General features: G+C 49.0%; 1 protein-coding gene across 2 annotated transcripts in view; it reads left to right on the plus strand.

The window, feature by feature from the left end:
* Positions 1-16,257, plus strand: part of LOC105921642 (E3 ubiquitin-protein ligase DTX1) — a 28,437-nt gene that overhangs the window by 5,709 nt on the left and 6,471 nt on the right. For both annotated transcript variants that reach the window (XM_036137621.1, XM_036137622.1), the window contains exons 3-4: positions 11,342-11,556; positions 12,913-13,769. In XM_036137621.1, coding sequence (XP_035993514.1) covers positions 11,342-11,556; positions 12,913-13,769 — 1,072 coding nt within the window. The remainder of the gene's footprint in view (positions 1-11,341; positions 11,557-12,912; positions 13,770-16,257) is intronic.

A 16,257-nucleotide genomic window follows, 5' to 3' on the forward strand; every position in this document is an offset into this window, starting at 1 on the left:
TGGAGATGCAGGGGAGTGACGGTCTGGAGCAGCTGGAAATGACCATCTCAGCGCAGAGTCTGCTGCATTTTTCAGCTCTTACGCAGCGTCACAAACATGCGAACAGCTGCAGCCTCCTCCCGCAAAGAAAAGACACAGAGACCTTGATTCTGTGGGAAGAATGAAACATTTCATGGTCTAATGAACACAGGGATCACTTTGGCTGTCCTCCCCCTCGGTTTTCCTCCCCCCTTCTCCTGAAGCCCCCACCAGCCCTCCTCTCCACAGGCAGACGTCCTCAGGGCCTCCGGGTTTTTGTTTTGACACAGACGAACTCACTCCTTCTCTTAATGCAAAAGGAGTGAGATGGTTCTCCAAATCGTTCTCTACAGACGAGGTGTTTGATAAAATTACAGATCTCTGCCACCAGGTTCTCTCTGTGTCTCTGTTGTTGCACCACTGTGTTTTCTGGGTGGTGCGTGTCTGTGGAGGAGGTACTCTGTATCCCCAGATGGAGGAAGCGGTCATAATGTCATCCAAATGTGAGAGAACTGTAGATACATCTGTTGCAACGAGGCCTGTAGATTGTAGCGAGCGTAGCGCGGTCTTCCTCCCTGGTGAAGGCGGTGTAGGAAGGCTTTATAGATGTTATTAAACAGCAGATCTGTATCAATCACCCTGATAAAATCTTTTTTTTTCCTGTTTGTTGGCTTTCACGATGCTTTGCCAAAGTATTCATACACATCTCTACATAATAGACACTTTTCCAACAAACGTCGTCTTGGGTTTTAAATACCTGGGGATTATTTTTCCCTGGTTAAAGGAATCCTGGGTAATTTGGATGCCTACTGTTTTCACTGCTCTGAAAAGCCGTGAAAAATGTTATTTAAACCAACCCAATGACGTACGGGGAGGTTGTAAAGAAAACTGCACTACACCTCCAGCCCAGTGGGTGGCAGTAATAGGAAACCAAAGGCGCATTAATCAAAGCCGAACCATGAAACCCGTATTCTGCCAGTAACCTGTACACTAGGAGTAGTGGTGATTTACTTCCATTTAAATTTACGACACGTCGACCACTTCTAGTTGCCTTCTGCCCGCTGTGGTTTTGGCTGCTAGCTGCTAGCGGTACTCCATGAAAAACACTCCCAAAGTTAAAACACCTGCCAGCTGCTGGTTCTGTGTGCCATTGTGCCCAGTAACTAGAAGGTTAAATACTGCTTCTTCCATTTTCCTGCTGGCAGGGAGTTGATTTGACAGTCAGCCGTCACTTTTCGCTGGGGAAACTTGACCATAAAAGCTCAAACTCACATGTGACGCCAGTATTTCAATAAAGTTCTTAAGAGACAACATCGGACCACAAATACCATTTGAGAGGATGGAGCACCTGCAGACCTACCAGGACATGGACGTCCACCTGGACTGACGGGCTGGAGCAGGAGAGCATTGATCAGAGAAGCAGGAGGACCATGGTGGCTCTGGAGGAGCTGCAGAGACCCACAGCTCAGGTGGGAGAAGCTGTCTACAGGAGGGTTAGGGTAAACAGCTGATCTGACCTTTTTGGGCAGATGACAGCAGCTGTTGACAGAAAGAAGGTTGCAGAAGGTGCTCTGGCCTACAGGCAAACCATTTGAGATCACCCTGGAAACAATGTCTCCTCTGTGAATCATGGTGGTGGCAGCATCCTGCTGTGGGGAGGCTTTTCTTCAGCGGGGGAAGGGCAGCTGGTCAGAGTTAATATGAAGATGGATGGAGCCAGAACCAAGGAAAACCTGCTAGAGGCTGCAGGAGACCAGAGACTGGGGTGGAGGTTCACCTTCCAGCAGGACAACCACCATGAACACCATGTGTTAGAAAATGGCCTAGTCAAAGTCCAGGACTAAGTCCAACTGAGGATCTGTAGTAAGACCTGAAACTAGATGTTCCTAGATGTTGTTTTACAGAGAAGAATGGACCAACATCTCAGTCTGTAGCCTTTTAAGACTGGTGGAGATATAAACCCCATAAGACCTGCAGCTACAGGTGGTTCTACAAAGTCCTGACTCAGAAGGGCCGGATATAAAAGTATTTCACAGTTTCTAGTTTTCTTTTTAATCTTCTGAAAAACCCCATCTTCTTTTCACTCCTTAATTATGGAGCACTTTGTTCGGGTCGGTCCCATAAAGCTCCAGTAAGATAGACCGAAGCTCCTAGAGGGAATGTGTTCTGGTTGTGTGAAGGGTTTCTGTCAGCGGTGGTTCACCAGGTCAGACGGTTCTGTTTCTGGAGCAAATCCACCGCTGCTGACCCACAGACATTCAGACCCGTGGCTTAGAAGCTGCGGTTCTGTTTCATAGAAAGCAGCAACATGTTTGGCATTGGGTCACAATGTCCGCTGAGACGTTTCTGATCCTACCAGGTCCAGAACCCGGGAGATCTGTGGGCTTTTTCAGATATTCAATCAGACTGCAGCAGCACTAAACTCTTCATCAGTTTGTTTCTGGGGGGGGGGTTCTGTAGCTCCCACTCCAGCTGGGCCCACTGAAGGAGACGTTCCCAGACCCACACAAAGCTCCGGGGTGTTGGGGTCACGATGGAGGGCGGGGACGGGGTGGATAGGGGACGCTCCCCAGAGACGAGGGGGTTTGGGCTGAGTGTGGTGACAAAGGAGGGAGGAGGGGGGGTGCATCAAACATTTAGACCCACTAGCATGGAGGGCCACCTGATTTAAACTGAACTATGAGCTGCAGCTCTGGGTGTATGGCCCGGTTTGTTGACTTTGGTTGTTCTGTACGTTTTGTAGAGGATCTTGTGTCTGAAACCTGCAGGTGATGAAGACGGCTGCAGAGGTTCTCCTGCCGTGACCTCAGGAAGTTGTTCAAGCTCATACATTTCCTGTTTTACGCGCCCAGAGGAAATGGTGCTGCGTTTATTTGGATTTCCAATCCTGTCTCCAAACAAATGTGGGAAGGAAAGGCTAATAATAACTAGCCGGCATCCTGTGATGCTGCAACACGCCTGTCAGCAGCATTTTAAAGACGCTAATGAGGCGGCAGAGGAGGCTGGGATGATCATAAAAAACCACCGCTGTTCTGTGAAAGGAAAGATGCCATTCAGGAAAATCACAGGTTGCATCTGTTGGTGAAAATAATAGTTTACAGAGCCAACTGGTCACTGGTGGGGATGCCTGATCCAATTAAGTGTTAATCTTCCTTTAATTATTCATCTGCCTTTCAATAAATAAATCGCAGGAATGAAGCAGCACCCACGCCTCCAAATTGCACCCAGCCTTGGCGTTGCCAGTTTCTGGGAGTCTGACAGAAGCTTTTTCAGGCTATAGTTGAAATTAATAATTTTACTGCTGGAAAGAAAACAGCCACTGAAACGTGTCTGTGTCATATTTAACAGCTCGGCTGTAAACTGGCCGTATTTCTGAGAGAGTTTGGTGAAGCGTGTAAGAGACGCACAGCCATTTATTCTCCCTGTCTGACATTTGATCAGACTAAACCTGTCTGATTCTGGGTCAGGATTACTAAAACCATCTCTGTTAAATGACAGACTAACAGCAGAGAGGACTGGCTGTTTGTTCTTTAGCTACATTTCTTCAGGGTTTGGTGGAACTGCCCTTTAAACCGTCTGAATTGGGTCCAACGTTTTGGGTTTCAGCATGATTCTCATATATTAGTTTGTAGGGGTGGGTATTGCCAAAGAAGTCACGATTCGATTCGAATCATGATTCACATGCCACGATGCGATTCTATCACGATACTTGAATTATTGCAATGTATCGCAATGCATTGTGATATTTTCACTGAACACTCTTAGAAAAAAATACAGCCATTACCAGTGGCTGACTGGGTGTGTCTTTAATTGATACATAACTGAAAGAAACTGAATTCATACATAGCTCTATTTATTGAAACAACTTTTGGAGGTATTTCCTTGAAAACAATTACTGTTACTGGACACAAATATTACTATTACGGGAGTGGACACACTGACAAAAAGTGCCTAGGATATATAAAACTTAAAATAACAAAATAAGGATAATCAGTGACGTTTACATGGCCTCAGTGGTCCTTTAAACCAATTAAGTTGTATTCCGCTTGTTTTTGGCTGATGTTCGCCAACCATTCATGCAATTTTATTTATAAATTTTTTTTTAATTTTTTTTAAATTAATTAATTAATTAATAATCGATACTTGGCGTCAAGAATCGATGCAGTAGAAAGCGAAAATTAGAATCGCGATGCATCGTCATGACGATTATTTTGCACACCCCTATTAGTTTGCTTGGATCCCAACAGAGCTGGTGTTACCGGGTCAGGGCTGTAGGGCTCATTCAGCCGTTTTCAGCTTTTCTCTCTAACTTTCCGTCGGATCAGGACTTTGTGACGGCCGCTCTGAAACACGTCTTGTTGTCCTTCAGCCATTTAGTTACTGATCTGCCGCTCTGCTGAGGGACAATGTCCTGTTGGAGGATTATTTTCTCCTAACTTGGACTACCAGGCTGATGTCTTCAGATGTTACTTCGCAGGAGTTGGGGAGTTTGCTGGTTCAATCCCCTGCTCCCAATGTTTCAGTCGGTGTGTCCTTGGGCAAGACACTTCACCCCCATTGCCCGGTGGCGGTACTAGCATAGCTCACCAGGGTGTGAACGGGTGACTATGGGGGTCATTAGACTTGATAAAGTACAGTAGAGTAGAAGCCATTTAACATTTCTGTTTAGTAGAGCGCACCAGTCCCTCTTGCAGCAAAACGGCCCCACATCATGATGCTGCCACTGCCGTACTTCACAGCATGTACTCGGGCTTCCTCCTGTTTCCTCCCTTCATAACGAGGGTCATCATGGCCAAAACCTGTTAGTTTCATCAGTTTCTCCAATAATTCAGGTTCATAAAGGTTTATAAACTGTAATCTGGCTTTTTATGCTACCTTTTGGAAGGATGGCTTCTTCCTCCCTGAGTGGCCTTTCAGCCCATGTGAGTACAGTATTTATTCAGCATCTTCTTAAGGTCTTTAGCTTATTTTCTGGGGTTCCCCCGTCCATCTCTGGGACTCAGAACGCGTCTCCTTCATGAACGGTACCATGGCTGCACGTTCTGATGCTGTTCATAGCAGAGAACCTTCAGACGGCTGGAAATAAGACACCAGGAAGGGCTTCGTCTTTAGTAAAATCCTCCAGAAAGACAGAAATACCCCAACAGATGTGCCTCCAGTTAACTCTCTGCTAAATTAAGCTTACTATAAGACGCATTATTCTCTTTTAAAAAAAATATTTTTTTATTAATCCAAACTGACCCAAAACAGGAAAATAATCGTCTGATTTAAAGTCAGAAAGTGATAAAACAGCTGTTTCATACATTACGATGTTATGTGTTAGATTCTCCCTGAGCGGCCCGTCTTAGAGCAGAACCCGCTCACATTCAGCTGGACCTGTCGTCTTTTTAACCCGAGCGGAGTCGGGTTCTGTTTGGTTCTGTTTGGTGTAGCGCCTCCTTTGGTTCATCTGATCTCTCTCCCGCCGCCCGGGTTGTTTTCTGTCTGCGTCTCATTCTCACACTCTCTGAAGCTGAAAATTGAGTCTGATCCCCAAACCCAAGGGACCGGGCTTTTTTTCCTTTCTAGGTGGGACAAAGACAGAGAGACACACGCAGAGTTGGAGGTTGGCGAGAGTCAAAGTCAGAAGTGGAAGAAGGTGAAAATGTGAGGAACAGGCAGCGGAGACGTTCTCCCATCGGCCGGGATTTAAACCCAGAGGAAGTGAGAGAGTCCGAGGTCTGCTTCTGCTCTGGGAGGTTCTGAAACCCTGACCAGAACCAGCCCTCCCTTCATTAATGAGTTCCCTGATATCAGCTGCTGGAGATGTTTTATCGCTTTAAAACGAGCGCAGAGAGCTGCACACCATAAACCCGCGTTAGACGGAGAGAAAACCCGATTATGAAACGACGAAACCGGTTTCTGTCAAAGTGAAACTGGGCTGATGGTGAAACCCAGGGAGTAAAACCGGGTTTTAGCAGCCGGCCGGCGCTGAAGGAGCCTCTGCTTATCCCACGGTACCGGGCCCTAAAAGCAGAGGAGCTACAGAACAGAACCAGGAACCATACAGATAGAACCGGGTCAGTTCCTGGTGGGTCGGGTTTATGTCAGACGCTGACGTCAGGGTGACTGAGTGCGGGGGGGCTGGAATAGCTGGGACTCGCCTGCTGTGAGCGCACGTTGGTGCTGACCGTGTCCGGTTCGGTTCTGACTCCACGGTGGTTCTGCTCTCTGGATAAAGGTGTAATTTAGCGTCAGGTCCGGTTCTGTCTATAAAGTTACAGGAGCAGCTGACCCAGCTGGTGGTTCTGCTGCGCTTTGGTTCACTCCCGCTGACCCAGAGGGAACCGGATCCTTTGGTACCACAGCTGAAGCTTATTTCACTGATTCTGTTAAGTTGCATTAATAAAGCTGAATCCTTCCTGCTGTTCTGACTGATCAGCCGAGGAAGAGGAGGGAGAAGCGGTGAGGAGACGAAGGGAGGCCGGTTTGGGCCCAGTGAGCCGGGTCGGGTTGATCTTTTCCACCATGTGTCGGTTTCTCTCGTCTTTGCTGCTTAGCCTTAAACTCTGCAGCGCCTCCAGTGAAAACGTGCCACAGGTTGCCCTCTGATCTTCTCACTAATTTTAGCCTCCGAGCCTTCGTCAGGGCTCGCTGACGCCGCGGGTTCTGACATTTGCCTCGGCGGTCCGCAGCTCCAGGCCATCAGCAGCTTTTTTATTTGAAGACGGCGACTGGAAAGGTCGGCCTGCAGGTCAACCGCTGCGCTTTAATGTTGCAGAAATTAGTGATCAGCCTGTTTTAGAAGTGAGAAACGAGCAGCAGGAGAGAAAGGCTGTGATGTTTCACAGTGAGGCAGAAGCCCAGAGGGTTTGTGGGTTCTCCTCCGGCGTCTCAGTATCAGCGTCCGTCAGGTTCTTGTGTTGGAATCCAGGTTTTTAAGGCTGATTTCACGTTTTCTGATGATGGTCGACCCACTGAGTCCCTGCAGGCTTGACCCTGACGTGTTTGTCCGCTGGTCACGCTGCAGATGTGTGTGTCGGTATGTGTGTGTGTGGGGGGGGGGGGGGGGGGGGTTGTTGGTAGGAACAATGACGACCAGATGGTCAGCCTCCACCTCCTTCCCGTTAAACATCAATCTGTCACGTTCACGGCAGATGGACCCGTCAGGTTACGTCTTGGAGAAAAGAGGCGGACCTTCGCATAAATGCGTTTTTTTTTTAGGATTCCTTGCATTGGGGGGGGGGGTGTATTAATGGTATTAATTGAGGTGATTAAAACAGTGTTTAAACATCCCTTGCCGTCTTTTTTTTAGCTACGGGTAAATTGGTGCAGTCAACGTCCCACAAACACGAGAACTGCTTTTAAAATTAATAATTTAAAAACAAATTATTGTTTACCGGCTGTTTCTGTTGGCTGCTTCAGGAGAGCCGCTACTTTGGGGGGGGGCTAAAACACAGTAAGGGCTCGTGAACATTATCTGTTTTTAAAAATATCAATGTTTCCTGCTGCGCTCATGGAACCAATTCTGGTCAAAGATGGAGGAAGTTCCAATAATAAGAATCGTTTTTGTCCTGATTTACAGTTTGCTGGTAATCATTCCTGATGGCGATAAACCGTAAAACTGCTGTGGGATCTAGGTGTGGTGGGGGGGGGGTATTTATATGTTGGGTGGGAGGTGAGGTACTCTCTGGACCGGTCTGACTCCATCATCCATGAGCGTTTCCGTCACCTCATGGCGTTAAAGGCAGAAGCTCCTTTCCTCCATGATGGCGTTCTGTTGACCTCATCAAAGATCAGCGAGCTGGGAGCTTTAATTAAGGGACAAAAATAATCCACCTGCTTTAGCCTGTCTTTGTGTCTGAATTCATTTTAGATTTTACTGTACAGTGTGCTCTATTAAGTAATCCATGTGTTCTGTAGTTAAACTATAACTTTGTGTTGTATTCTTTGCAGTAGAAATTTAGCCTGGATATGGCTGTAATAAATTAACACGTCTATCCTGGCTGCGCTGGATGGACAGCAGCCATCTATTTAATCTCTCTTACCTTCATCACTTCTGTCTTTTCATCACACCCTTAAAGCCGAGCTTTGCTTTTCATTGTCTGGATAACATGAACAAAGGATCCATATTACTTTATACCTGTGGCTAGATTTGTTTAGTAGGGGTTTGAGACACATACATACCCAAGTATGGCTGGACAATATAGAAAAAAAAGCATATTGATAAACTAGAAATTATATTGATCGATATCGATAATTATCAACACATTCAAAACATACATTTTAAGTGCTGCCCTGGACATTTTATGATGTTGGTTAGCAATATATTTTTAGATAAAGAACACACAAACACTGAATTCAAACCCCTTTATTCAACCAAAACCATCAGCATCAAGGCATGCTTAAAGTGCTCGAGGCTCCAAGAGTCAAAATATAGCAGGTTCATTTCATTTATAAAACCAATAAAAGAAAAGTAAAACTTGCCGTCTTAATTTAATGGATAGAAACATTTGCTCTTGAAATATAAACATCATTATACTGTGTCACAGCTGCTCATAAAACTGTCATCACAAATAAAACAACGTCGTCAACGGGCTGGAATAATGCTAGCTAAACTTAGCAAACATTATGAAGGAGGGAAGAAGACGATACGTTTCACCATCAGCTGTACTCTTCTTCTTCTGGTCTTTATTTTAGCGGTAGGGTTCGCAAAGCTGCACTCTTCTTCATAGGCATTAAGTTTGGCTGGCTCACACAGCAGCAGCACTATTCAAAAGCATTGTTTTGATACTTTTATTTTATTACACAGCAGAAAAATACTGAGGTCCATACCTCAGTGTCTTCAATGGTAGCTACGGCCATGGCTACAATGAACAGAACATTGGAGAGTAGTAGGAGAAAGTAGCAAAGTGAGGGAAATTCCAAACTTTCTCACCAGCCTTCACGCTGCGAGATGTCGTAATTTTTTTTAATATTAGGATTTTGTAAGAGAGCAGTCTATAAAAGAGGGTGTTACTATTTTAAAACAAAACAGAACCTTAAAGTTTCTTTAGTATCAGTTTGTGTAGTTAGCATAGTGAAAATTACTAAAGCCGCCGTCTGTGTGGATCTGACTGAAGTCTTGCTCTCTCTCGCTCTTCTGCAGGCAGAATGAACCCCAGATGTGTTGGAAATCGTTGCTTCCTTTTAATTAGCTGCTCCCCTCTCTGCTTCCTCTGACGTCGTTTTAAACGCATCTCTCACCCTAAAATTTAGAAAACTATGGATTTTTCTGCACCCTGTAACAACATCCACACCGAAGAATGTCACAACCGCAGAGTGACGGAGCGTCACAGATTGGAAGGAGTTTGGATACTTAAATTTCCGTCACCGTTCGAGGCCCATTTAGCTGAAAATTGAGCAATTCTGAACATTAAATGCTGTTACAGGCTCCTCTAATATATTCTCTGCTGTTCTGATCCTGTGGAAGTGAGCTAAGCAGCTACTATGTTGCACCTTGACAGTATTTGAACTCGCCAACAGTCGGCAGCGGTTGCAGAGACAAAGAGAGAGCTTCTCGTGTGAGAAGACCTTGGCCTGGTTAGCAGGAGTCCCACACGGCACACATAAAGCTGCTCACTGAACACACAGACACTGCCTTTCCCATCAAGGCCTCTCTGGTATTCATGCATGCACAAAGAGAAAATCCCCACAGGGACCAATAAAGCAGCACATTATTCCTCTTTATTGCCGGCATAATGGAGAGGATATGAAAGAGGAACCGCGTGGTTTCGTCCTCTTGGAGTGGACGGCAGTTTTCTGCTGCCTCTCCACAGTTGAGCACTTTTCTCAGGAGGAAACGGCGGAACCGACGAGGAAGTACAGCGCCTCGCACAAAATATATTCTCAGTCATCGTCTTTTACTCAGAGCCCCACCAAATGAAACCAGGAGGGTCCTGGAAGAAAACCTTTTAGAGGCTGCAGGAGACCCCAGACTGAGGTGGAGGTTCACCTTCCAGCAGGAGAACCAGCCTGAACCTGCAGTCAGAGAGACTATGAAGAGGATTCATGTGATAGAATGGCCTAGTCAAAGTCCACACTTAAATACAACTGAGTAAATGTGTCTAGAAATCATAAAGTTGGTGACGATATTAAAACTGGTTCAACAGAAACAAAAATATTGACTCAGAGGATTGGAAATCATAAAAACTATTGAAACTATTGAAAACTAAACATAATTTTCCTTCCACCTGACGTTCATCACCACTTTGTGTTGGTTTGTCACAGAGAAACCCGACACGATACGTTAAAGTTGGTGCTTTTTATTAACATTCTGCCGATAACCGATATTAACGTTGCCGTTATGCTGTCACCCAACCGTGAGATAAACCGCAGCAACTCTCCCATTACTTCTCAGCTTCAGTTTCACTACCCACAATCCTGCTCTGCGTCAGTCACATGACCCCCAGGATGGAAACATCAACAGTTAATATTTTACTTATGGGGCCGATATGTGAAGGAGCGACTAACATCGGCCGATACCGTTGTTGTTGATGCCGATATTTTGGCCTAATTACGATGGGATGACGTGAAAAATCTTGGTGAGCTCTTATAAAAAGCTTCTCTGGTAAATTCCTGCTGGTCTCACGCGCTCGTCAGCAGGTCCTGCAGTCCAGGCGGCTGATGAAGGAGCAGACGAAGACTCACAAAAGCTTCTTTGCTCTCGGCTCTCCTCATGAGACCCGACGTTCTCCTGCTGGTTGGCGGTTTGAGTCTTGATGTTCTGTCGTGTTCTGCTACGCGCCGCAGACACGCGTCCCGGTCCGCCTCGTGCGCTCCGGCTCTCCGTGTCTTCCTCGCTTCCCTGGAGACGGGCTTTCTGCTTGGTTTAGCCGCCGTCCTGCCGTCTCCTCTGCCCAGAAGCAGCACAAAGAGCCATTGTTCTGCGTGTTTAGCAGGATATTTATTGGCCTGTGTGTGGATTATTTCACTGTGTTCTTCAGTTTGGTTTGGGTCTGGATGTGAAACGCCAGAATAGAGCTGAGCGGATGAAAGGCCTGCTTTGAGAAAGTGAAACTTTCTCAGTGTAACTTCTGATGAGTTTATCCATCCAGTCTAAGTATGTTAATGAAAATCACGCATGCAGCCTTGAAGGACACGTGTTGCAACACAGACTGTCTTTCTGTTGATGTTCCTGACCCGTCTGCAGGCTACAGGACCGAAAACCTAAAGAAAATCCATTTATATCAGAAATCTGAGAGTTTTTCTAACCGGATCTGATGTGAGCAGCACCCAGAATTTAGTGTTCAGTTCGGATTCCATCCCTGGATGAAGTTAACTCCCCTCCTTCTTTCTGTTTCAGGAACCATCCGTCCGGTCCGGAGGACCTTTTATGACCCGGCCTCCGCCCCGGGTCAGGGCTGGCAGTGGGAGTGGGAGAACGACGCCGGCACGTGGACGCCGTACGACATGGAGGTGGCCATCGCCATCGAGAGCGCCCACAGCCGCCAGCAGACCTGCCTGGACCTGACGCCGCTCGGGTTCTGCTACCTCATTGACTTCAAGAACATGACGCAGGTTTGTTCAGTGGAGGCGTTGCTGAGACAGCGGGGGGTCTGAAGGCGATATCTGGGGCGCGTGAGACCGCAGCCGAGGCTCGCCTTTCCGCTGGGTCATCAATGCTAACATCTCTGATGCTAACATCTCTGACGCTAACGTCTCTGACGCTAACGTCTCTGACGCTAACGTCTCTGACGCTAACGTTTCTGATGCTAACGTTTCTGATGCTAAAGTCTCTGACGCTAACGTCTCTGATGCTAAAGTCTCTGACGCTAACGTCTCTGATGCTAATGTCTCTGATGCTAAAGTCTCTGATGCTAACGTTTCTGATGCTAACGTTTCTGATGCTGACGTCTCTGATGCTAACGTCTCTGACGCTAACGTCTCTGATGCTAAAGTCTCTGATGCTAACGTCTCTGATGCTAAAGTCTCTGACGCTAACGTTTCTGATGCTAAAGTCTCTGACGCTAACGTCTCTGATGCTAACGTCTCTGATGCTAACGTCTCTGACGCTAACGTCTCTGACGCTAACGTCTTTGACGCTAACGTCTCTGCAGACCACGCACATCCTGCACACAACCTACTTGCACTTAAACCTGCGGATGGAACATATGGAAAACAAATCATATTGATAAAATAGAAAGCATATTGATCAATATCGATAATTATCAACAAATTCAAAACATATATTTGAAGTGCAGCCTTGGCAGTTTTATGCTGTTGCTTTGCAACCTATTTTTAGATACAGACACAAACACTGAATTAAAAGTCAACCCTTTATTCGACCAACTTTTTACCAGAACTGCAAGTTTTTAGAAAGAAGAAAAAAGAACGCATGCTCTCTGAATCGATATATATCGTGATTGAATTATCGTCCAGCCCTTCTTTAACCTCCAGGTGGCGCTACAGAGCGCTAGCTGCTATAGCCGACCGCCACAGAGATGGTTTCTCCCCCCAGGCTGTCCCCTAGCTCATTACCGCGCTAATTTCTACCAATCCAAAACCTTCCTTTTATAGAAACATGTGTATATTTTCATATTTACACATAATATCTCTATTTTCCGTGTATATTTACGGTCAATGTCGATCCAAAGTCAAATTCCTTGTTTGTGTGCACTAGCTTGGCACTTAAAGATGTTTTCCTTCCACTCAACTTTCCAGGTATGTTTGGTTCTGTGAACCAGCAGCCGCCTCCTTAACAGATTAAAGGCCTTTTTACTGGTCTGGGGTATACTAGCTTTTTAACAAATTGAACGTTTAATCAGCTGTGAATTATCACAGATCTATAAAATGCAGTTTCTCTGTTTTAATTGTATTTTAATTAGTTATAAAATGTGACAGTGATGATTTTATCCTGCCTCGGTTCTCCTGCAGGTGAACAGGCAGAGCCAGCGGTGCCGGAGGATCCAGAGGCGCGCCGACATGGCCTACCCGCTGGTGTCGGGTCCGCTCCCCGTGCCCAAAGGAGGGGGGGCGGGCGGCGGCCTGACGGGGGCCCTGCTGGGCGTCGGCGTGTCCGGCGCCGGAGTCGGCGGCCCCGTCACGGCGAACGGCGGGCTGCCGGTTCTGGGTCTGGGCCAGCCGTGCTCCTGCCAGCAGTGCATGCTGGTCCTGAGCGTGAAGACCCACACGGCGGGCGGCCCGGCGGCGGTGCAGACTCTGAGCCGGCGCGCTCTCACCATGCAGCGGCCCAGGAACGCGGCGGCGCCCGGCGCCCGCCCGCTGAGCCCGGCCAAGGCGGCCACCCTGGGGCGGGGGCTGCAGCAGAACCCGGGCTACTACCAGACGCTGCCGCACGGCCTCGCCATCAGCAGAAACACCGCCTCGCCCCGCCGCAACGCACAGCTCTTCGCCCAGTCGCTGGCCGCCCTCACCGCCGGCGCCTCCGCCATGGCCGTGTCCGCGTCTTCCACCCGGCCGCCGCCCCCCTCCCTGCCGCCGCCGCTGCCCCCCTCCCACCAGAACCCGCCGTCCATCCCCCCCAAGCTCTCCTCCTCCTCCTCGGCCAACGAGTCGGTGCCGACCGCCACCTTGGTCACGCCCGCCAGCAGCGTGACCACGCCCCCCTCCCCCGTGCCGTCTCCGTCGCCCGTGGTGATGAAGCCGCAGCGGACGCCGTCGACGGCGGCGTGCCACGCCCCCCTGCCGCCGCGGTCCAGCCTGGCCGGGCTGAGCCGGCCGGCGCTGCAGCGGATCGCCATGGCCCAGTCCAGGTCGCTGATCGCGTCAGGGTGAGTCAAGCCGGCGCCGGCGCCGTCTCTGTGATGCAATCCGCCGCTCGCTGGTTCTGAAGACAAACCGCTGCAGGTCCAGACGTGCAGACGGGCCCGCGGGCCGGGCAGGTCCGGACAGGCGGCGCCGTTAGAGCCGCCGGCTGCAGGCGCCTTAAACCGAAAAGGTCCGGTTGGTGCTTCCCGCTCTATGTGACGGAAGGAGTTCAGAACATTTCTCTGGTTCTGGCGCTGTTGGACTGGGTTCCTCTGGGTCTGGGGGTTCTGGGGGTTCTGGGGGCGGGGCTTCACGTGGCCTCAGGTCCTTCTACACGACGCTGCTGAAGATTTGGACCTTAAAGGTACCGAAGCTGTTAACCGCTGAAGCAGCAGGGGGAAATGTTCTGGTAGAACTCTGTAAACTGGGCCAGCCTTCCGGACCCAGAACCCTGTAGAACCCTGTAGAACCCTGTAGAACCTCCTCCTGCTGCAGGTCTCCACCAGCTCTGAACGTCTGCAGACTTAAAGCTCCATTGGACCGGATGGAGAACATCTGCAAACAGAATCTCAGTCGGGTTCTGGTCCGGACCCAGAACATCTCTGGCCGTGTTCATGGTGGTTCTGATGGAAAGTGGACCTCCTCCTGCGGCCTCTGATTCAGCTCCAGGGGGTTCTGCAGGAGGTCCGTCCTCTCCCCGGGTCCAGATCAGAGTTCTGGCAGATGTTGCAGAACCTGACGCTGCTTTGAACCGGACCAGAACCTTCTCCCTGACCCGTCTGCTGGTTGTTCTGTAGTTATCTGGGTGATAGAGATGTCAGAGTAAACAACGGTTCTGTTCATGTGCTGCTGGTGCTGGTCCGGTTCATCGGGTCACAGAAGAACTCATTAATGAGCTGTTTCTCCTGGTCCAGGTTCTGGTCCAGGTTCTGGTCCAGACGGGGATAAATCCGTCTGCAGAAATGGTCGTCAGCGCTGTCAGGCGGTCCGTTTTCACAGAACCGCCGGGCCTCATCAGATAAATCCACTGAGGGCCCCTCAGGGAGCCGGACGGCACCGGGCCCAGAGAGGTTCTGCTGGACGTGGTTCTGTGTGTCTGAAGGGCCCCGGCGGCCCAAATGCAAGGCGGGCTGAAGGCTCTGAGGCCCTTTCTGTCTCCCTGCCCCCCCCCCCCCTCCCTCTGCCGGGCCCCTCAGGGCCCATTGTTGGTCTCCACGGTAACCTTTGTTGGGCCATCAGGCCCGGCACACATTAGCAGAACAATGAAGCCGGGTCGGTCCGGTCTGGTTCCCCCCAGCCCTGCTTTGTATTCTGGTCCTGCTCTGCCTCTCCTGCCGCAGGAACTCAGTTAACGTCTGAGGCAGAACTTTAAAGATCCGGATCAGAACCAGTCTGGGTCAGAACTTTAAAGATCCGGATCAGAACCAGTCTGGGTCAGAACTTTAAGGGTCCGGATCAGAACCAGTCTGGGTCAGAACTTTAAGGGTCCGGATCAGAACCAGTCTGGGTCAGAACCTGAAACAGAACTGAACAGTCTGGATCAGAACCAGTCTGGGTCAGAACTTTAAGGGTCCGGATCAGAACCAGTCTGGGTCAGAACCTGAAACAGAACTGAACAGTCTGGATCAGAACCAGTCTGGGTCAGAAGTTTAAGAGTCTGGATCAGAACCAGTCTGGGTCAGAACCTGAATCAGAACTTTAAGGGTCTGGATCAGAACCAGTCTGAATCAGAGCTGAACAGAGTGCGGCTCCCAGAGCTCTGAGGCTGTGAAGGTATTTCTCTCTCTGAGGAGTAAATATGTGCTAACAGAGGGGGGGGGGGGGTTTATGGGAGCGGGACAAAGGGGAGGCTGGGGGAGGAGACGCTAACGGGGCTGGGGGGGGGGGGGGCGTGGGAACCAGGCAGCACCTGTCGGTCCGGCAGCAGGTTGCAGCGTGAGGCCAGCAGGGGGAGCTGGTATTGTCGGCATGTTCCTGTTCAGGAGCCACTTTGAGTGACAGTGAACGCACCGTTTGGCTTAGTTTGGACCCTGAACACACCGTGGCGTTCCCAGAATGCAACAGGCGGTTCTGTGAGAACGTCAGACTCAGCAGAACTTTCAGTTACGATGTCAAACACATTTAGTTGTTGTTTTTTTTTTACGATAGTTGACTGCAGGTTCTTGAATGCAACGCCGTTTTACTGACGGTCCTTGAACGCAGCAGACGTTTGAGGTTGAACGGTGTTTTTTTTTTTTCCACCAGGACTCTGAACGCATCGTCTTGGTTCTTCTTTACGGTTTCAGCTGTGATGGCGTTGGACCGTAAAGCGGACCGGGTCAGAACCTGAGCGCGTCCTAATCGGTGTAAACGCCACAGAAAGTTTTCACACCTGAATAAAGGACGCCCAGAATTACGCAACCGATTATTCCGGTGTCAGCTCTTTTCAAACCCAAAGGATCGACCAGAAATATTTAATTTTTCCTTTTCGGAGCGACAGAGACCCAGAAGGTTCTGCAGCAGAACCCAGAG

The sequence above is a fragment of the Fundulus heteroclitus genome, chromosome 5, assembly GCF_011125445.2.
Source record: "Fundulus heteroclitus isolate FHET01 chromosome 5, MU-UCD_Fhet_4.1, whole genome shotgun sequence".
NCBI classification, from domain to species: domain Eukaryota; kingdom Metazoa; phylum Chordata; class Actinopteri; order Cyprinodontiformes; family Fundulidae; genus Fundulus; species Fundulus heteroclitus.